Source organism: Condylura cristata, unplaced genomic scaffold, assembly GCF_000260355.1.
Source record: "Condylura cristata isolate star-nosed mole 26May11 unplaced genomic scaffold, ConCri1.0 scaffold00013, whole genome shotgun sequence".
Taxonomy (NCBI): domain Eukaryota; kingdom Metazoa; phylum Chordata; class Mammalia; order Eulipotyphla; family Talpidae; genus Condylura; species Condylura cristata.
The window spans coordinates 38,284,938-38,307,845 of record NW_004567114.1 but is presented as its reverse complement, the minus strand read 5'-3'; the positions used below and the strand labels follow the sequence as shown (position 1 = coordinate 38,307,845).

General features: G+C 36.6%; 1 protein-coding gene across 1 annotated transcript in view; it reads right to left on the bottom strand.

Moving 5' to 3' along the window:
- MAP4K5 (mitogen-activated protein kinase kinase kinase kinase 5) overlaps positions 1-15,482 on the bottom strand; it is a 93,658-nt gene extending 78,176 nt beyond the window's left edge. Inside the window, exons 1-2 of the mRNA XM_004681882.2 lie at positions 15,349-15,482; positions 14,910-15,126 (exon numbers count right to left, since the gene is read on the bottom strand). Of these exons, the coding sequence (XP_004681939.1) occupies positions 14,910-15,017 (108 nt within the window). The 5' untranslated portion in view covers positions 15,018-15,126; positions 15,349-15,482. The remainder of the gene's footprint in view (positions 1-14,909; positions 15,127-15,348) is intronic.
- Between the last annotated feature and the right edge of the window lie 7,426 nt (positions 15,483-22,908).

The window sequence follows — 22,908 nt, the reverse complement described above, 5'->3', positions numbered from 1 at the left end:
AAGAGGTCAGTCAATAGCCTTACACCATTCCTATTCCCTAGGTTTCCTGCCCTAAAACAAAAACCTTACACCATTCCTATTCCCTAGGTTTCTTGCATGCTTCAGCTCTTGTCTCAGCTTCCTAAGACTTTTCAGTATTTTGATCTCCCTTTGGTTTTAGGAAGTGATGTGCATATAGATTTACGCTGTTCGCTGTTCAGTATTTCACATGCCAGCGAGATACTGAGCAGTGAACAGCCTAAATCTATATAACCAAAGGTAACTAAGTATAAACAATAACTGATCTACTGGGAATCTTGTTCAGTGAGTTATAAGATATATGAAAGTTTGAAGACAAATTCTATGAGAATAATGGCAATTATATTTGAAATGCTTTATAGTTTGCAGGAATGTTCAAAGACATCTTAATTCTATTTACTTAAACAAAAAGACAAGTCAGTATTTAGTGATTTGATCATGACAATCTGCTGGGAGGGGCAAGAGTCACAATAAGAATGCAAGAACTATATTCTGATGTTAAGGTTTCACTTTTTAATATATGAAAATTCTCTTTTGCTTTTTTAAATATAACAGGTACTAGAAGGAGGTATTAAATGTATAGTATTTTAACAGATCTTAGGGGTGATTTTTGTTGAAAATAAATTAGCAAAGTAGTTTATCAATCATTTTTATATTAAGTTATCTCCTATGATGACTCTCAATGTAACAGAATATGAATTGTTACATATTAAAAGTTTTAAGGAAATAATTTTTTTGAGTTGAATTTGAATCAAAGAAAAATGTTACTTCAAATATTCTGAAAAAAGTTACCAGATAAAAGCCAATGGTCTTTCAAGTTTTTAAAATCCCATCATAAAAAGTATTCTAAAAATATCAAAAAAAACCAAAAAAACAAAAAACAACTCAACTAATACTTTTAAGCTCCCATATCATAAGCTAGTGAACTTATCCATTTTTATCTCCAAATATCAGTTCATTCACTGGTTTTCTCTTCCCCCAAATGATAATTTTAAAAAGTATCTGGAATCCCGGCGAGAAAATTACAAAAATAATGAACAACCATATACCAGAGACATTTTGCGGGGGTGGAGTGGGGAATGGGATCAAAAGGGGGGGGGAAGTGCATGGGATTTTGGTGATGGCACACGGGTGACTTGGTGATGGGAAACCCGTGGGGATTACAATTGAGATGGAAAAAAAATGTACAAAATGATGTAAAAATAAACTGTTATAAAAAAAATACCTGGAATCCCATAGAAAACAGAAAAAAATTCTACGGACATAGAAGCTTACTTACTGAAAAGATTTAAGTATAAAGGACAAAAAAAGTAGCATGTAGACTCACAAACAGTAGCAGCTAAACCATCAAGGTTTTAAATTCATGCTTAACTCATGTAACAGTGATAGATGCTGACACAACTCAAACAACAATATCTTCAGACTACTTATTACTCTAGTTTTCCAAGTAAAATAGGCATCAAGAAAGCAGTCTGTCACACATTGGAAACCAAAAAAAAAGCCATCTATACCTCGGTATTACACATTATCAGACAAGTGCCAACAACATGAAAAGACCTAATATGCTTCTCTAAAAGTTTAGAACAATTAAGTCTGGTTTTAGTTGGATTAGTCAGAAGCAAATGACTCAATCTTTAGTGTGAAAACACTATACTCATTCTGGAACATTCTCTTTCCCATGTCCTCTGCCTACACTCCCCCTTAGTCTAGTTAATTCAGACTTGCCTAGAATGCAATTTAGGTATCAACTCCTCAGGAAGTCTGTTTGACTCTACAAAAGAAACAGGAGGAGGAACCCCCAAACCAGTGTGTGGCTCTCAAAGTCAACTTGATGGTAGAAGGTGGGGCTTTGTAGCTCCATTTCTAGGTTCTCTGAGGTAAACTGCATAGTAGAAGCTGGTACTTTTCAAACTCCACCCCTAAGCAGAGGTTCATGGGAAATAGGGGAGGGAGTTGAAGGTTTTGATCAGTTAAAACTGCTGGGATTTCTGGTAGTTAAGGTGCTGAGCTTTAGCAGTTGTAACACTGCTGGGCTTCTGGCAGTTAAAATCACTGGTGAGAAGGGGTGTCTGTGGAGAAGTTGCCAGTTTTGGTTTGGACCTCAGCTTCTGCTCTGTGGATGCTATCTGGAGTAGGACAGACAGAATCTGGCCACATGACAATCTGTGAAGTCTCTTTCACTCTCTCTCTCTCTCTCCTTTTTCTAACTGTATAGTCTTAGGAATTAAAAAAAAAACCCAACAAGAATAATGTAGTATAAGCACCCACAACAGAGATGTGCCATGAAATAACAAGATACTATTTAAAATGCTCATTTCTTATATTTTTGATGCATTCTAATGTTTTATTTCTATCTATTAAAGCATTTTGAAGAAAATTATATTTATAAAAAATCACTGCAAAAACATTACTTTTAAAAGGTCAAATATAAAATAAGCAAGTGAAAGAACAGTCCTCCTCCCTCACAATCTCACACCCCTGAGGTAATACTGTGCAGTTTATCTTTCCAGATTTTTCATTAGGTTGATTCTTAGGAACACATATACAGTTTGGCAGTTTCTCACAAAACTAAATAAAGTCTTATGATCCAGCGATCTCCAACCATAGGCATTTACTCAATTAGGTTACAATATTAACTCTTACAAAAATCTGCAAATGAAATTTGTTTATAGTTGGTTTTACTCAAATCACCCAATATTGGAAACAATCGAGATGTCCTTCAACAGGTAAATGGATAAACAGATAATAGTATATTCATATGATAAGACTACTAGTTGGTGATAAAAAGAAAGAGCTAGCAACTCATGAACAGATCTGGAGAAACCTTGAGTGCATATTAAGAAGAGAAAGAAGTGAGTTTGGGTAAGGTACATGCTATATTAATTCCAAGTATAAGACAATCTGTAAAAAACAAAACTAGAGAGAACAGGAAGCTGAGCAATGGTTGTCAGGGATCTGGAAGGAGAAGATGAGTAGGTAAAGCACAGTGAATTGTTACGGTGGTGAAATTATCTGTACGAAACTACACTGGTGCATACATTTCATTATGTATTGGTTATAACCCACAGAGCTATAAAATACAGTTTTATAGAGTGAACATTAATGTATGAACTATAATAACATATCAATATTGGTTCAGTAATTGCAATAACTATATTACACAAAAGCAAGATGTTAATATAAGGGTAACTGTACTATCCAGCAGTCAGTAAATTTCAAACTGCATTAAAAATTAAGTCTACTAATTATTTTTTTAAATACATAAAAATTATATTTTAAGGTATACAGATATGTTCAGATAAATGAGTCAGTTTTAATGACTGGAATCAATAAAATATGTTGTGCTTCAATTTAATCGAATAAAGACACAAGGACCAAGGATACCTTGTTTTTTTTCCCCCCAAGATATTTTGAGGGGTTTAGAAAGAAGCAGATCAATAGAAGATTTGGCCAGCAAAGTCAGAACCACATAATTAAAGGAAAAAACTTAAAATTAAGCTACAAATAATAAAAAAATTCATCTATATAATGCAGAGACCAAAATATATGTATAGTTATAAAAACAAAAACTAAAGAAAATATAATATAAGCAATCATGTTTCTTCACCCTCTGAAAGTATAACATTCCTATTTGGTTTGATTTGGAAGGTCATTTTGGGCATTTAGGAGCATTATTCTTATGACCCAAAAAATAACATACCAAATAAGAACAAAGTATTTTCAGGTAGAGGGAAAAATCTGTAACGCCCACTGATAGTATAAATACTTAAATGTCACTCTCCAAATTGAAGACATATTTCTGTTCTCTCCAAATAAGAACTGATGGGCCAATGTTCATACTCTGTAATTTTCCAGCTGGATTTTTAAAACAGAAAGCAGTACCAGGCTCTTTTATAATGACAGCAAAGAGGCTTTCAGAAAAAAATCTTCCAAACAGAGACTTTACAGATTCAACTTACTAAAGAGATCTTTCAGAAATTTAACTATACAATTTCATATTATAATCCAAAGGAGTCATACATAATACTAGTTTTTGAAACTCAACATGTCTTTTCAACAAATTAAATGGGATATTTTCAAGCATTCTTGTTTTAACTTTAATACATAAGAATTTAGAGAGTATGCATTATGTTTATGTTTATGATACAAGGCATATATAAATATTAAATATATATATTCACTGACATGAAAAACAGATACTGTTCAAAAATACCAGATATACATATATGTAATGCATGTACACAATGTAAAATGGTTAATATTACATTATATTATCATATGATATACTATATGACTATGCTTATATATAAAATATACTCTGTGTATGTCTTTAATGAGTTTTTAAAGGTTTGTAAAGATATATACAATAATGTTTCTCTTTCAGCAGCGGAGATACAGGTCAATTTTCATTTATGCTGCTGTCCAAGTTTTCTAAATGGACACGTATTGCTTAGAATGTATATAAAAATTAAAGGTTAAAAATACAAAATTAGTAGGCAAACTATAAATTGGAGATGTTCAGCAGAACAGGAGGAGGAGAGATCAAAACAGAGGAGGGAAGAGGACAAAAGACTATGGTGACTTTGTTGGTTCATGGATGTCTTGGTGGTAATTTTATGGGGATTATACTTGAGAGGAGAAATCAAACTTGTACAAAAATGGACAACAACATAAAAATATATAAATATATTTTAAATATAAAATAAAAAATTAAAGATGGGGAAAAGGCAATTTAAGCTAAGGCAAGAAAGAGGCAAAGATAGAAAAAAGTCCTCCTCGTGGATTTTCTGCATTTTCAGAAAGAATAACAGTAACTAATTCCTGGAAGAAAAACCTGCAAGAGACGCAAACAACTCTAACATCTATCATAATCTGGCACTAAAATGTTTAAAATACAAAAGTTGGTAATAATTTTTCAAAGTATAGATATTAAAATATATTAAGTCATACATACATTGGATTCTTGCTGATTTGATAAGGAAAAGAGTTCAAAAGAGGGACAAAAAAAACAGAACACCAAAAAAGGAAGGTACATGTGTATGAAAAGAAACACATTGGTTTACAAGACAAAACTGAAGTCACTTTCTTCTCAGGTAGTTTTGTTTACCTTAAATTAGACAGATGCAATCAGAAGTAAATAGTGCTATTTAAGGCGGCTATTCTACCTACCTGAAAAATTGACATCAACTTATTTTAATTTATAACAGCAAAATAGAATCTAGTATATGGGGTCTCAGTTCATCTAAGCTACAAAAACTCTAAGTTATATGTGAATCTAAGTTTCCATAGGTCAAGAAAAGGCACAGAAGAGTGGCTATGAGCTAAGCTTTCTTAGTAAAAGCACATCAGGCCTGAGCTCAATTTGGAAAATATGTGGGTCAGAAAAAATATGAGGGTGGTAAGCAAAAATAAGTGTTTGAAAATTGCAGCTGTGATCTGAAGCCTATATGCATGTTTAAAGCAGTCCAACAAAAACTCTTACCTCTCAGCAGAGGGGTGAGGCTTCAAATCTCATCTAATCATATGACCAACATTTGTACAAAGCTAATTATGTGCAAGGCAATAAAAGGCTATGTAACAGCAGTGAATTTAAAAATGCAGTCCAGAGGCAGGTTGGTATAGTAGAAAGAACAGAGACAGAAGAATCAGAAGATATGAATTCCAATCCAAAACAGTCTACCTACTAACAGTAAGACTAGGGCAAATAGTAAGCTCTATCTTAGGTAAATCAGAGATAATAATATATCTGTCCCACCCACCTACTATGTTTATGGTGAAAAACAATATCCATGGACAGGCTATACAAACATGAGCAAGTCACATTATTTTAATCTGATTTCATTTTTGTAAAAGTGTAGGAAGGTAAGGATCAATATGATTCAGAGGCCCAAAGACCTTCCAGGACACACCAAGGGATCAGCTTCGTTTCCCACATCAACTTTAAATTTCTGAGAGATTATGGTATTTAACAAAAAGCTTTATATTAAGCCTAAATTCATCTTGCCCTCTTCTAAGAGTTACCCAATAGTATGTCACAGAACTGGAAAGCAAAAGCCTTCTAATAATATTCAAACAAGTACAAATACTAAAAATTGCCCAATATAGTCAAATGAAAGTTCCTACTTCCATAGTACCTGATCTTGTACTAAGTTCTCAAACTGACAACAAAGCTCTAAAAAAAGAAGCATCATTTGCTAACAAGTGTCATGTTTCTCTTCCTGTGCATTTGGTCTGAAACCACAATTTAAAGTTCAGACATGAAACTTATAAATTTTGAAAGTAAGACTATAATAAGAAATCTTCAATACATCACAATCTGTATTGTGTACCATTTGTCTTCACTAAAGACACTGCAAATGATGATTAAAGTGAAAATGCTGAACCAATAAAATGACTAGAATACTAGATGTTTTTATAAGTCATCTTGGTAAGCTGAATTAATATACCTGCCTCTACAACAGTGATGGCACTGTTCTTGGTCTATCTTCACCAAGTTCAAAGTATTTTAAAGACATCTTTTGTAATTTTCACAGCATTTCTATGAAAATAGAAAGGAGTTTTTAAGTAATTTGCCTCTAGCTTCACAATCACCACCAGAACTGTGTTCTTTTTTTTAATCAGTCACAGAATAAGCCTAACTCTGCAGAATATGAAAAATATTAAATTTAACTGGATGATGTACAATATAAACACTCATAACAGTAACACACATCCTAATGTTGAAAATATTTTATTTCCACAGTAACTTTACATAGTATACATAGTACTTAACACAACATATAATTAGATTTTTAACAAGATATATACTAACTTAATAAAAAATATAATTTCAAACAAGGTTTTTGAAGTACAAGTCCTTATTTTCTGTTGCTAATCTATTTTTCCAAGTTATTCACTGTTTCTCACCTCTACATTAAAATTCAACAGTCTTTCAAGTGAGACTACTAGCCCACAGAAAGTACAGTATATTCACAATCAAAAGATGTTAGAAGGGAATGACAGGAGGGAGGGAAAAAGGTTGTTTTGATCTCAAATGTCTGAGGAATAAATAAATATATATATGTGTGTGTATATATATCCACTCTCTAACATTTTTCAACCTGGAATAATAATTTAATTAGCATTTAAATATTAGAGAAGAAAGACTGGCAAAGTCATAGTGAAAGCTGTTAAATGTCCTTTGTTTAAAAAATAAGATAGGAATGGGCAACCTACATCCAACTGCTGAATTTAACAACACAATTACCTTCAGTCCTGCATCACCCAGGGGAGGCAGTGATGATAAAGACTACGTCTTAGTTCTAATTCCTAACCCTAAACTTACAATTTATGTGCACATAGGTTCAGATGAATTCTGTAAGATAGATACTTAAGACTTTCTCTGATTACCCAGATATCCACTGTTTAAATCCCTCACTTGCTTCAAGACTCTATTTAAATCTAACCTCATTTAGGCCTCAACTTCTTCATACAATTCCCCAATCTGCCTTCCCCCATCCAACCCTGGCAACATGTTTAACTTTTTCTTCATTGTCTATCTTTTAAAAACCTTCCACTATATTACACAACTTATTATATTTATTGTTAATCATTTTTCTTCCCCATTAGAATATAAGTTCCATGAGGGCAAAAATTACTGATACTTCCCCAGACCCCAGAATAGTGGCACATAAGACATCCACTAAATATACCAGTTCAATGTTAAATACCTGTCACCCCACTGCTCCATCCTAGCTCCCTATTCACCAGGCTGCCTCATCCTAACCACATTCATATGGGAAGTCAAGGGAGGCGCTACTTCAGATAGGAGGAGGTCAGAGGGAAAGAGAGAGAGGGAGGAAAAGAGGGAAGGAAGTTTAAATTTAATTTCTATCTCGGTGCCTAATAGCTCCTCCTTATATTTGTTGTTTCTAACCTTCTAAATTCTCAAATCCTCCCAAATTCTTTGTCTTGACCTTATTCTCAGAATTTTTCCTCTAAACTCACATCCCTCCTGTCACTGGTGTGATAAAACATACTTAAATAATAACTAAATACTGTAAACCAGTTTCAATGGAAAGAAAAAACAAATAGTAAGACAAATATTTGTATATCTCAATTTTCCCCTTTCCTTCACAGCTAAGCTGCTTCAAGAAATAGTTTACATTCCCCAACTTCCTTAGCATGTTGCTCAAAACATATTTACTGAGCACATACTATGTACTAGGCACTATGCCCCAGGTTAGCTAATTCAATGGTAAACTCAGAAGGTTAGATTATTGCTTTCAAGCAGTTTGAGAAAAACAGTTAAAAGCAGCAATATTGAGTGACAAGTGAATTAAGCATTATGTAAGAAATGATACAGCACATAGATACGACCTTATCTAAGGAAAAGAAAAGCCCTCCTTAAAAATGTAATATTTAAAAGAATCCCAAAAAAAGAAAAAAAGCAAAAAGATAAAAAGAAACCCAAAGAGAAGATAGATAGAAGAGGCTAAGTGTTCTAGGAAAAGGAAATAGTACCTAAAAAAACCTGAATTCAGGCACTCCCTGGTGGTGCAGGGGGTTAAAGCACTGCACTGAGAAACTAAAGCCACTTCCGCATGAGTTGGATCCCTGCTTGCCCCGGAGGTGACCACATGGCGCGGCAGACCTCTTCTGACCAGCCCGCTGCTCCCCTCAGCAGTGTACTTGGTTGATCTGCCTGTTCTGCTTCCCGCTCTGTCTCTGGTGAATCCTCTCACCCTCCGCATCTCTGGCCTGTACCCCAGTTCTGTATGAATAAATAAATAAATCTTTAAAAAAAAAAAACCTAAATTCAGAGAGTATAGTATATATTATTGATAGAACTTAAAAGCTCAGTATCACTAGATTCTTGGGACAGGCAGGGTCTTAAAAGACATATTATTCTGGCCCTCCCTGGTGGCGCAGCGGGTTAAAGCACAGCACTGAGAATCTAAAGCCACTTCCGCATGAGTTCGATTCCCGCCTTCCCCGGAGGAGACCACATGGCGTGGCAGACCTCTTCTGACCCGCCCGCTGCTCCCCTCAGCAGTGTACTTGGTTGATCTGCCTGTTCTGTTCCCCACTCTGTCTCTGGTGAAGCCTCTCACCGCCCCTGAGCCTCTGGCCTGTACCCCAGTTCTGTATGCACAAATAAATAAATCTTTAAAAAAAAAAAAAAAGACATATTATTCTAAGAGTTCCTATGCGAAGGGAAAGGGCTAACATAAAGCCAAAAATTTATTTATTTATTTACTTGTAGAGCGATACATTTTTAGTATTACAATCAGAGTAGAAAGGAACATGACTGGATGCAGGAAACAGAGATCAGCTATTGAAACTTCTATACCTTCAGTATAGATCTTTGTCCTGCAGCCACAATGAGACTAGTCTCTCCTCTCCTAGTTGACCTCACCTACACTTCACAAGTACCACCCATAAATGATTCCAAAACCTGTATCCCCAGTGCAAATCTCTCAAGATCAGAGGTCAGAGATGAACTTCCTACTATCTGTTAGACATACTCACCTATGCAAAGTCGTATGTTCAAAACCAAATACAAGGTTCAAACACCACACATTTGGTACTTCCTAATTCTGTTAATGGAAGTGATGTAGTCATTCCCATCAGAATTAAAAATGCCATTATGAACTTGTTTTTCCCTCTTCAATAAATAGATAATTTTGATCATCTTGTAAATATGACTCAAATCCATCTTTCCCTCTCATACCAGTAGTAATACGTAGATGTCAGCATGCATAAACTCATCTGGATTATTCAGTAAATTGCCTCCATACTTCTAACAATTTTGTCTCATTTGCTCTCTGCCAAAAACAATATACAGATTTAATGCCATCCCAATAAAAATCTCAATGACATTCTTCAAAGAAATAGAAAAAATATTGATGAGATTCATATGGAACAACAAAAGACCTCGAATAGCCATCTTCAACACACTGAAAGATCCCTTGTTAAAATGTTCACAGTTTATAGGAAGAAGTCCAAATCCTTAATAAGACATATGAGCTTTAAAATATGGTCCTTTTATGCCAAAAATATAGCTTTTATTCTCCATCTGTGATATTTCTGCCAGGTTTAGTCACACGGAGCTTGGAATGAAGGTGCAGATTCCCTCAAAACTCATCATGTTTCTCAAGTTGCCAGGTATCTGCACCTAGTATACTGATAGCCTGAAATGTCTCTCCTATCTCATTCCCTCTGGAAATCGCCTGCATTCTTTTAAAAATCAGTTAATGCTCCCTCCTCTATTAATTTTCCCTGGTTCACATCATGGTTCTCTTCTCTCTTCCCCTCCTCTATCTCCAATAAAGACAGAGTTGGGCATTTCTTCCACTTCATGTTTGCTATGACACTTAACCAAATTATGACTGTTTACAAGTCTGTTTTCTTCACAAAATTATATTTCCTTATTAAAAGTGAACTTTCTCCTTATTATATATGCATCCCCATACTCTAACACAGTTGGTTCTCAATAAATATTTCTTGAATGCTTATACGAATAAATGAATGTTCATAGAAATGTTATGTGTTAACAACAGGATCCCTGAGTATGCTTCAAAGTACCTAAAACCATCATATAATTGTGACCTCTGGCTTGGGGGAGGAAGAGTGAGGTCATATATAAAAGAGGTACTCACAGTTCACTCATGTAGAGGAACCAACAGACATGATAATACTACAGGTTTCTAGACAATTTTATAGTTGCAAAAAAGTTTTAAAAATAGGAAACAATATGTAGCTTATAATGATTAGCTAATGAGTATTTATTCATCAAATTCTTCAACAATTCAACAATTCAAGAATTCCTTACAATTCTTCGTAAGGAAAACCCCAGGGGAAGTGCTGGTCAGTTCAATCAACCAGTAAAAGAGATATATCCTAATTCCAATTTCAAGAAAGCCATTTTTGGAAAGAGATTAATTAAAACATTGAAGGGAAGTTCTGAAACAACCATATTAAATTATTAACTGTGCTTATTTCTGGGTAATTTCTACAACTAATGTCATTCAATAAATATTTTATGGAGCATCTATCTGTCTACTGGTGCGCAATGATAAATAAGAGGTATCTGTTCCTATCCCCCAGTGCTAAATATGTAATACTCAATCAGAAACATGTAATAAATAATAATATCAATCAGAATAAGAAATGTGAGTATAAAAAATACATGAGATTGCCCACTTTAAATTTATGGCCCACAAAATGCAAGAACAATTCCTAGTACTTATCTGGATTCTAGGCTGGAAACAATTTTGATATAAGTATTTGGATAAAGACTACCCAAATGGCTTACCCTGTTGACTATGAACTGCATCATGACATTATTAGAACGCTGTGGACAGAAGGAAATACACTAAATCTCCATAGTCCCTTTTCTTGTTAGCAAATTTAAAAATTAACAATAAATTAACAAAATTTTTAAATTAACAAAAATTAACAAATAAAATTTTCCCTGTTAAAATTTGGCCTGTCAAGTCCTCCTGATGGTGCAAGGGGTTAAAGCACAGAGCTATAAAGCTAATGACAACCACTTCAGCATGAGTTTGATCCCTGGCCAGGAAGGTGACCCACATCGTACAGTAGACCTCTCCTGTCTCGCCCACTGCTTTCCTCAGCAGTGTATTTCTGTCGATCTGCCTATTCTGTTTCCCACTCCGTCTCTGGTGAATCCTCTCACCGCCTATATCCAGTTCTTGCATGCACAAATAAATAAATCTTAAAAAATAATAATAAAATTTAACTCATAATTCATCTTCCATCAACATTTCTTTTTTCTTTGCCGTTTCTCCTCCCTTGCACCATTTGCTCTGGTCCTAGATCACTTTCACAACTTATCTAAAAGAATCTCGATGTTCCTCTACTTTCAACCAGGAAACAGTTTATTTAAGATTGAGTTCTCCCCTCTTGGAGACTCTGAAAAAAATAAAGGAGTTTCTAAGGGGAACTGTGATTTTCTTCACAAAAAAGAACACCGAAATAATTCACAAAGAATCTCTGAAGTATAGTCCTTTTGAAACACCTAAGAGTGGGAGACCCTAGATTTTTAATACATAAACAACAATGTAAACCAATGCTGTAGCAATTATAAGAATAATAGGTAAATAAGAAAATATTTCTAAAACTTGCTAGGATTTTCAGCTCATCAGAAGCAGAGATAAAAAGCAAAATTACTCTAACTAAGCTCAGAATTTCAGCACCACAGTTTATGTTTTGGGGCATATTAAGCAGTAGATATAAGCTGACAAAATTCAGTAGATATAAGCTGACAAAAATAGGTATGCATGAAATAGTGTTTCAAAAATATTTTTCCTAGAGAATTCAAGTAATTGAAATTTGTAATAAAAATAAATATGCAGGATATTATAACAGGCATTACAAGCATATGTAAAATATTAAAATATTAAATGGTAACATACGATTGAGACATAAAAAGCATAAACCAGCGAACTAGGAGACTGAATTACTGGTCATTCATTCTTCAGTTTTAGAAAGCACCTACTCTTAAGTCAGGCATAATTCTAGGTGCTTATAAAAGTGAATAAAACAGGTAAAATTCCTGCCCTCATAGAGTATGTTAATAATACCCAGTAAATAAGAAAATAAGTAAAACATTTATGTTAGCTTTGCTTAAGTGCAAAGAAAAAAATAAAGTAAGCTAAAAAAAATGGACTATTAAAATAGCATTTTCTGGGCTGTAAAAGCAAGGAGGTAAGGGTACAAGTCACGAGCCTATCTGAAGAAACACATTCTGAGCAGAGGAAATAGAAGTAACAAAAGTCCAAAAGTGGAAAGATGCTTATATTTAAGAAAAAAAACAAGCAGTACAAAGGAGGAGGAAGAGTAGTATGAGGTTGGAGAGATCCGTGGAAGAGCATGTGAGTTAAGATTTTCATGGGCTAGCAGAATAAAAACTGGTGGAAATATAATAGAGGTGGAAGGTAATTGTAAGTAATCTGCACAAAGGAAAATAAAGGACCAGAAGCCCCTAATGTATTAAGGATGGTTAGGAGTCAGAAATTGCCTAGAATGGATGAGTACATATATAAGAATGAGGGCTCATGCATGTGAGGGAAGGGACCATGTGGAGGGAGGAGGAAGGTAGTACATTCCAAATACTGCCTTAAAGCCTCTGTTTAGGAGCTGTGGAAGAGAGACAGAGACACAGAGCAAGCAGGAAGGCAGCAGAGTGAAAAGCAGTCACTAGCTGCCCCTTTTGTATAACCCTTAGCTTTCCCTGGCAGCAATGACAAAAACTGCTCAGGACAGTTGCTTTAGTTGTTATATCTATAAAGAAAAAAGGTGGAGGCCTTGAGATTTTTGTGGGGAAAACACTCTTTTTAACTTTTCTTATTCTAGAAACAAGAGAAAATGTACAAGATGCTGGAATTTAGACAGTTGTAATAGTAACACGACCTGTAGTGAACCAGTCTAATGCACAGTGAATCATAAAACTACAATGATTAAAAAGTGGGATTGAGAAGGCAAAAGGGAATTTCAGTTTTTTAAAGAGCACTCCGTAACATGTCTAGTCCAGGATAAATGAGTAAGGATAAACTACCTCTAACAGTTCATAGTGAAAAAGAGGATTCTGTTATAATTCTCCACTTTGAATTGCAAGCTAGTCACAAAACAAGAGCAGGGGGTTTCTCATAACACTTATACCGGGAACAGTGCCTAATGCAGAAGATTCAAATGCCTGTCAAAGCAATAAAAAGCTTACCCATTACAATCCATTTTAGTTGAGTCAAGCAGTGTTTGAACTGTAATGCCACCACCTGACCTGTTACTATTAATGGGAAGATATTAAAGAAAAGTATAAAAGTAGGAAGGGATATTTTCTTTCCTTCTATTCTATATTGCCATTTGCACCAAACAATATAACCCAAAGGAGTCTACGGATTGATTACCTATGCCTCACAAGGCCATTTCAGTTCTATGCAGTGTTGTTTGAAATTATGGGAAACATATCATAATTAAATTTAAACAAAGCTGTTGCAAACATTAAAGGAAATTTCTACTAATATACCCATGAGTGGCATTAACATTCTCTGTTTAGTACAGCGAACAAAAAGTATAACACAATCTCAAATAATCTTTTCTAGAGCCCTCAAGAACTCAGAGAATATAGGAAATTGGATTAACCTCTGTGACTTTTTTTTTAAATCTCATATTAAGAGTAACTCACCCTCAATTAATACAAACAGCATAATTAAAAAGGCAGCAGCTCTTCTCTACTCTGGGTCATGGGAGGTTATTAAATCCCAGAGAGAGGAACTGTTAAAGCGGGGGTGGGGTGGGGGGGGAGTCAAACAGATACAAATGATGAAACTTGTGCCGGGAAACGTTTATTGCCATATCGGATAATGTTTGTGTGCATGTCTTTAACTCAGTATTAAACCGTGTTCAGTCGAGCTTGCGAGGGCGTTTCATACAACTTTCTAAGTCAAGCTCATTCATTAAGAAAGTTGTCTTTAAAAAGCAAATGTCGGGAAGCCAATACTCCTTTCAGTCTACGTCTTCCACAAAGCATTTTCCACGCTGACTTACAACATCCTAAAGTGCAATTCCGTAATCAGATTCGAACTCCTTCCAACACAAGTAAGCAAGCGTTAAAAGGCCTTTACACCGCCACCAAGGGAAGAAAAAAAGAAAGGAACACAGTGTGTGGTTAGTTCTCCTTGTTGGAAGCGATCAGAGCAGGCAATGAATAGACGGTGGTCTGAACTGAGTAAAGGGGACCCCGGCCTCTCCACCCCCAAGACCAAACAACAAAAGCATCCCCCGCCCTCCACATAGTTGGCGGGGAAGGAGCCCTGAGCCCGCGAGCCAGCCCGCCGCAGGAAAAGAGGGACAAGCCGGCTCCCGGGCCGGGACGCGGCCTGCCTCACCTTATAAACGTCCCCGTAGGTGCCGCTGCCGACCCTCTGGACCAGCTCGTAGTCGTGCTGCGGATTCCGCCTCAGGATGTCCGCGGCAGGCCGCAGCGGGGCCTCCATCTTCGCTCAGGGCCCGGCCCCCGCCGGCTCAGCCCCCGGCGCCCCGATTCCCGCTAACGAGGGCGAGTGGGGCCGCTTCCCAACATGGAGCCTCGGTCCGCAGCTCCGCCTGCACCAAAGGCGAGCAAAGGCGGGTCGGCACCGCGGGCGACTACCCCGGACGGCCCAACCCCGTCCCTTCCGCCCCGGGGGGCGGCGGAGGAGTGGGCCTGGAAAGGTTCCCCCCGCGCGCCGTAGCCCCGTTTCGGTCGCGGCCCTCTCTCCTCCCCGGCCACCCGCAAACTGCCCAGTCGGCCTCCGCGCTGGCCCGGGACCCCGGCCGACTGGGTACCTGAGGGGGTCGGCCCCGCTCTTTGTTGAGCGCCGTTCCCGGGACCTACTTCTCCGCCGGCGCCTGCGTCCTGCTGTCCGCGGCCCCCCGTCGCCCCAGATCCTGCGCCGCCGCGGGCCGCTGCGCCGCACGTCCTCTCGCAGGCGGCAGAGGCGCGTACCGTCGCCGCCGCCGCCGCACCACGTTCCCCACCCGGGGCTGCGTCACCGGAGGAGCGTTCCCGGTCAGCGTGGGTCCGTGCCCAGCCGCCAGTCCGAGAGCACCGGCCGCGCGACCAGAGTGCCGCCCTGAGGCCTGATCGCGACACGACACCCTCCCGGCCGGGCCGCCGCGCCCCCCAGCCGGCTGCGTCCTCTCAGGGCCAGGACCCTCCTGCCCACCCAGTCAGAATAGGGGCGCCCTTGGGCTTTCGAGGGGTGACGGGCCTCGGCCAAACCGTCCCCAGAGCCGTCAGGTAAACTTAGAAGGTGACGGGTAGAGGGAGAAGGGTGGGCACGAGGGCGATTGGAACACAATCCTCCTAGTTCAACGCGGAAAAGGTACGTTGAGGGCACAGGGCCAGAAGTAACCTGGCCGTGGGGCTCCAGGAAAGGAGGTGGGGGAGTGCCAGGTTAACTAAGCCGCACCACACCCTACTGCACCTTCCTGTTTTGCAAACCATTCCCAGTGGTACCAGTTTGAAACTGCACGGCACACCTGCACAACCTGTCTTCTACTGAGTTTTCCCGAGATATTTCTGAAAACCTGGTTTCCTAGGTATCCTCAGTGACCTTGTCTGATATACACGGTATCTCACCGCGGATATTACACCTTTAATGGAAGCAAGGCTTCTACAGCACCCAAAGCAAGTGAAGAGACCACACCTGCTTCAGACTCTGCCCCTTCCTCAGTACATGACCAGAGAAAGGACATCAAGTTTGACAGTATCTCAGTATCTTTGCCTGCAACTTGAGGAGGATCTACATCTGACACCCAAGAAAGTGTTTACAAAGCAACTTTCAGGATTATAAAGAAGGTTATCAAACATAAGAGGTTTTAAGATAGCTCACAATGTATAGACCATTGGGCAGGAGTTCAGAAAGGCAATTTGTCTGATATTTCACAAGTTATTTCACAGCTGCAATTTCCTTGTTCTAAATATAGAAATCAAGTTGCCAGATTGTTGTATCCTGACAAAGATTATTTCTAGAGCCCAGTAGAGGTTTTGAACAGAAAAGCCAGATTAATACTCAGCCACTGCATTTAGTGACTGAAAAAAATCACAAAAGAGCAACTTAGAGATACTGGCATAAGACTTTGAGTATCCAATCAATTTTGTTCTTGGGCAATATACTTCTTATTGTTGACCACTCTACTCAGTTGTATAATATAGAAATTAAATTCCTACCTTATTAGGACATGGAATATATATATTTTCTTCTGCTCCATGCACATAGGCTGCTTATTTAGGGGACATAAGTAAGCTCAGACTTACAAGCAGTATGGACAAAGCCCGTGTGTTTGGTGCACTGAAAAAATAGTTGAAGAACAGTTTCTTCTTTCAAAGCTTTTTGGCACTTGTTTTGGTGGGCACATACTTTTGGCTTCAGTCACTCAATTTTTTTTCAAATGTTCTATTGGTATCCTCATACTTGTGTACTATCATAGATTTTTTTTTTATTTAGACTGAGCATTCAGTTTTTAGTCTGAAATTTATTCTTAGCAGCAGATAGTTTAGGGCAGCAAAGTCTGTATTATATAAAACAAGATAAGTAAATGAGGAAGTAAGTCTTTATAAGAGAAAAGAGGATAATGGTACAATGCAATGAATTGGCTTCAGCAGGGTCTTTTGTAGAGTTTGAGACCACATGAACCAGTTGATGGAGACCAAAGTACAACTTTTCCTAACACTAAGATTTTAGAAAAATTTACCTCAGGAAACTTCATAAAGTAGAAACTGAATTCCCAGTTTGAGATGAGGACAAAAGTCCTATGATAATCCTTCAAACATGTTGCCTTAAAAGCAATGATTACAGTTGTGTTTAGCAATATGGATATGGATTAGGCAATAAAAAGTTTGATGTCATAGACTTCACTGCGACTTTGAAGTGCAGATATTTTATGTTGCCAGTCATGTGCTTTGACTATCCACATAGATGTGGACATCATGGAAAAGTTGAGATTCTATGTGGTGGTTAAAACAGTGTGTCTGCTATAATCATTATTTTACTTATACAATAAGTATAAAGAAAATATTTGCTGTGGTATATTTACACAATGGAATATTACTCAGCAATCAACAAGGATAAACTCACACTTTTTGCAACAGCATGGATGGAGCTAAAAGGGATTATGCTCAAAGAAATAGCCAGAAAGAAAAAAGAAAAAGAATGAATGGTCTTACTAATAGGAATGTAGAGGAAGCAAATAAGGAATTGAGGGGGGGAAAGTATAATAAAGTAAAAATCAAAATCATCAGGCAACTATAGATCAGAGACATTCTGTAGGGGAGGAGGACCGAGAAGGATCAGAACAGAAGTGGGAAAAGCACAGGGGACTATGGTGGTGGGAATTTCACAGGAAAGTCATACATTGTACAAAAATGAAAGATGATGTAATAAATACATATTTTAAAATATTCATTTGGAGTTAGCATAAAGCAAGTGATTTTATTTTTTATTTTTATTTTTAATTACTTTTAAAACTTTTTAATATAAACTTAAGAGATCATCCAAGTAAAAAATTTCTAGGTTTGACAATCAAACCTAGTTTAACTCACTGCAATGGAGAACCAAAACATATTACCCAGTTTCTACAGTTAGGTCAGTTTACAAGCCTGGACTCCAATAATTAAGGGGATGCCAGTTTCCTTCCAGGAAGAATTCTGCAGTGCAGCCAGGTAAAAACAGTGAATCTTTCGTGAGGTAATTCCCTTTGACCTTTTACCCGTGACTGTGAATTGATGAATGGGAACATCCCAAACCTTCTGGAAGTTAATAGACACTAATCCCTGCAGTCTCAAAATACCACCAAAAGTCCAGAGATCAGAATGGTTAGTTAAAGTCAAGTACAGTCTTCACTCAGATATATTTCATTCTGAGTATAGTGGGCCTGAAGTATGCACTGGGGTTATTTTTCCAGACCCGAAATGATTTACCTAGTAGTATAATTCTTATATTTACTATATATGGAACAAGGGCTATTGTGATTGGAAGGGTTAAATGATACCTCACTAGCTAATACTTTTGCTTTGTCAAAGTAGAGAGAGAAAAATGAAACTGTATCAGTGAGGAAATTACAGAAATTAGTGTTACCATTAAAGCTCCTAAAGGTATCTATCCCTTTTAACTCAGGTAACAGCCAGGTTAGACTTGGGGAATGTCTGTAGATTGCTAAAAATGCATTCAGGTGGTGATGCCAATCATCATTATAGTTCCCCATGTGGAATCTTTACTAGGTCTGACAATCAGAAACCTAGCAAGTCAACACAACCCTTAGTTGTGAGTAAGTCAACTCAAGCCCTTAGTACCTGGAATATAGCTATTGATTTTGAACCTAGAATGTAACTCTCTTTTCAATTTTCCTCAAGATAATCAGGTGATTTCATACGACTGTGGTGACAAGGTGGGGAGGGAGCACAATGAACTATAGGTGTTTTGGTGGTAGGTACTATGTAGTAATAATACCTTGAGAGAGCCTATACTTCTAAAACACAAACAACAACAATGTAAGCCAATGTTCCTTTAAAAAAAAAAAAAACAAGGTCTTGGATCATATATAAGGGAGTAAAATTTGGGTCACCTCACCAGATGAGATAATAGTAGAAAAGGGAAAATGGAAGCTGGAATGGTTGGTTACCTGGGCCTTATGCTTGAAAGCTATCCAGCTATCCTCTCTCCTCTTTTTCTTCTTTCCTTATTATCAGAACTATAATTTTGTTGGCCTTTTTCAAGTAATCGTATCTGACAAAGGAGAATAATAACCCTCCTCAATCTAGGAGATAAACCTTGGCTCAGACTTATTCCTCTTGTTAAAGTTATGTTTTAGACTTAGTCAATTCTGGATGACACAGACGAAAAGTGCACTGGTGTGTTTCCAGGAAGGCTTATTCATCTTTAATGAGATACACAAGACTTAGACATGCCTTTTTCTGTCTTAGGCATGACTATCTCCCTCTGGTGACTAGAATGGCAAATGCCATTTAGGGGACCATGAAATGAGCAAACATTAAAAATTGAGCCTATGCACTGAAGATGGTAGAGTAAAACCTTGGTTCTTCTGGCAAAGTCTGCCGGTATTCTCCGATGTTCCTTTCTTTCTTTAGTATCAGGTTCCCTACATCTTAGTTGGGTAAATGATATTTTTATCTATGAAGTAGCACATGGTAAGTGGTATTTGAGTAGAGATGATATGTGCAACTTCTGGGCTGTGCCCTTACAATGGATATATCTGCTTCTTTTCTTGCTTCCTTTCTACCTGACTGGAGTGTGGATGCTAATACCCAAGCTAAAAAAGAAGGAGTCCTCTGGTTAACAGAAACCCCAATTTAAGGGTGGTGTTTGGTTTCCTTGATATCGTGAAGCCATCATATTAGCCCTACATGGTTAATGTTTTGATTATTTCGTGAAAATGAAATAGCTGTAACTTTTAAACCACAATCAAATCTTTATCCTAGCTAATGTAGTCATAATGATGTTGACCATAGAAAAAATCTGTCTTCAAATTGTTATAAATGTCCTTTATGGGTAAGTCATTTGAGTTATAGCCAAGAGCGTTCTAATTGATCAAAGTACTTTTTTAAGATTGCTAGTTATAAAAAAAAAAAAGAATAAGTTGACACATCAACTATTGAGCTATTGAGCTATTGAGAAACTCCTGATTGAGAGAACACTTTTCTTATGATGGAGGAAATGAACATAGTAAATGAACAAAATGGAAAAATGTAATTGAGGGGTATGAGCAAGAATTAATAGTTTTGGAATAACATCCCAGAAAAGTAAAGAAAAGGCTCCATAGCACTAAAGTACAATGGAGTAATGCTTTTTAATGTATTTTTCTAATTTAAAATAAACTTACACTTGCTTTATTGGAGTCAAAGAAATTCTGGCCTCATTAGATGAGTTAGAGAGATTTCCCTCCTCTTCAGTATTGTTGGAAGTTTATAAAGGATGAGTATTAGAACTTCCTTGAAAGTTTTATAGAATTCACCATTGAAACCATGTGTTCCCAGACATCTGTTTTGTGGAAAACTTTTAATTACTGTTTCAATTTCTTTACCAATGATAGAGCTTTTCAGATTTTCTGTTTCTTCCTGATTCAGTCTTAGGAGGTTGTATGATTCTAGGAATTTATGCATGTCTTCTAGGTCATCCAATTTGTTGTGATATGAAGGTTCCTATGTACTTTTTTGTTATGTTGTAATTTCTCTTTCATTTCTGGTTTTATTTAGACTGACTTAGAAAGAGTTTTCTTTTCTTCTAGGAAGGATAATTTGCTAAATATTTGCCAATTTTGTTTATCTTTTTAAAGAACCAGTTCTTGGTTTCATTGATCCAATGAATTTGTTCCTACTCTAATTTTTATTATTTCTTTCTACTGCTCTTTGTCTTTGTTTTGTCTCTTTTTTCTAACTCTTTTAGGTGTAAAAAACTTAGCTTTTAAAAAACAGCCTTATTAATCAATTTATCACTTTAAATTGCATAATTCAGCAATTTTTAGCATATTCACAGAGTTGTGCTTTTGATTTCACAATCAATTTAAAGACATTCATCACTCCAAAAAGAATCCTCAAACTCATTAGTAAACACTACCCAAAGTTTCCTCAGCCTCTCACCCATCCATATACATTGGGTTTCTCATATACATTTTATAATTATAAAATAATTATATAATATGTTATCTTTCACACTGGCTTCTTTCAGGTAGCATGTTCCTAGGTCCATCTATTTTGTAGCATATATCAGTATTTTATTTTTTCTTAATATTTATGTCATATTTTATTTATCAATCTGAAGTTATTTGAAATTTAGGCATCTTCTCCAATTACATAAATACTATTATGAATATTTCTGTATATGTTTTGTGTGTGAACATATATTTATTTTGGGTTCATACCCTATAAGTAGAATTACTAAGCCATAAAGCAGCTGTTGTTACCAGACTGTTGTTACCAGACTGTTTTCCCAAGTGACTGTACCATTTTATATTCCCACCAGCAGTATATAAGCATGGGAACTTCTCTACATCCTCACAAATACTTGCTTTCATCTTTTTCCCCAAATATATTGTTTTTCCCTCTAACTATGTTCATTGAGGTAAAGTTGGTTACAACATTGTATTTGTTTTAGGGGTTATAGGTTCAAATATCTACAAGTTAATGTTTTCATGCCACACCCACCACCAGAGTCTCAATAATCTTCCACCATGCTTTGTTGTACCTTCTCTCCTATCCCACCACCCTCCTTGTCTCAGTTTTGGAGTCAGATATCAAGAGCTTATTATTGGTTTATTTTTTTCTCTATTTTGTATGTAAGTGAAACCTCCAGAAGTTGTGTTTTTCTGTTTGACTCATTTTGCTTAGTATTAAACTTCAATTGCATCCACGTTGTTGCAAGTGGCAAGAGTTCATCTTTTTAGTAGCTGCATATGATCTCCTTTTTTCTGTCTGTGATACCATACTTTTCTGATCCAACTACTGCTCTGTCTTTTTTATCATAATCATCCTACCAGATATGTAGTGATATCTCATTGTAGTTTTTAACTTACATCTTCCTAGCAACTAAACATGCTAGTCATCTTTCATGTACTTTTTGTCCATTTGTGCGTCTACTCAGATAATTTGCTCACTAAAAAAAAAAAAAATGAGTTAATTGTATTTTTATTTATCATACTGATAGCTTCAAATTTCAATTAAATACCAAAGGTTCATTTTATCCTTTCCTTTTTCTATAATATGACTATCTCCAACAGTGAGAAATCTGACTTTCAAGGACATATATTTATTCAGTGCACCTATAAAGTGATTTTGGAATTACTAGCTTGTATATGTCTTGGGAGCAAACACATTATGAACTAGAAAGTATACTTTATAATTAAAATATTGTTTTTTAAAGGTGTTCAGTTTAGCTCTTTTTCTCTCATACCCATCAGTGGAGTTTTGTTGTTTGCCTGTAATATATTTGGGTTCAGTTCTTTCTTTTTAAATATATTTGTAATTCCATTATAAATTCCTTCCATGTCTGTTTTGATTTTAACTATTTACTTATTTTGGAGAATGTGAAACATTACTATAGTTCTAAGAGTCAGAGCTCTACAAAAATGTCTCACTTAGCGAAGCTTTAGTTCTTATCCCTGTCTTGTCCCCATTCTCTTATCACTTTCCACTCATGTCCTGTAGGTAATCATTTGTTTCTGGTTTATCCTTCCTATATTTCTTTTGCACAGATAAATTGATACTTTTTTTTTTTGTCCTTTTCTTTCTTGCAGGAATGCTAAAGTATTTGGTGTTTGGGGATTTTTGTTGTTCTTATTCCATTTACCATTGTATTCTGGAAATCAGTCTTCTCCGTGTTCTTTTTTACA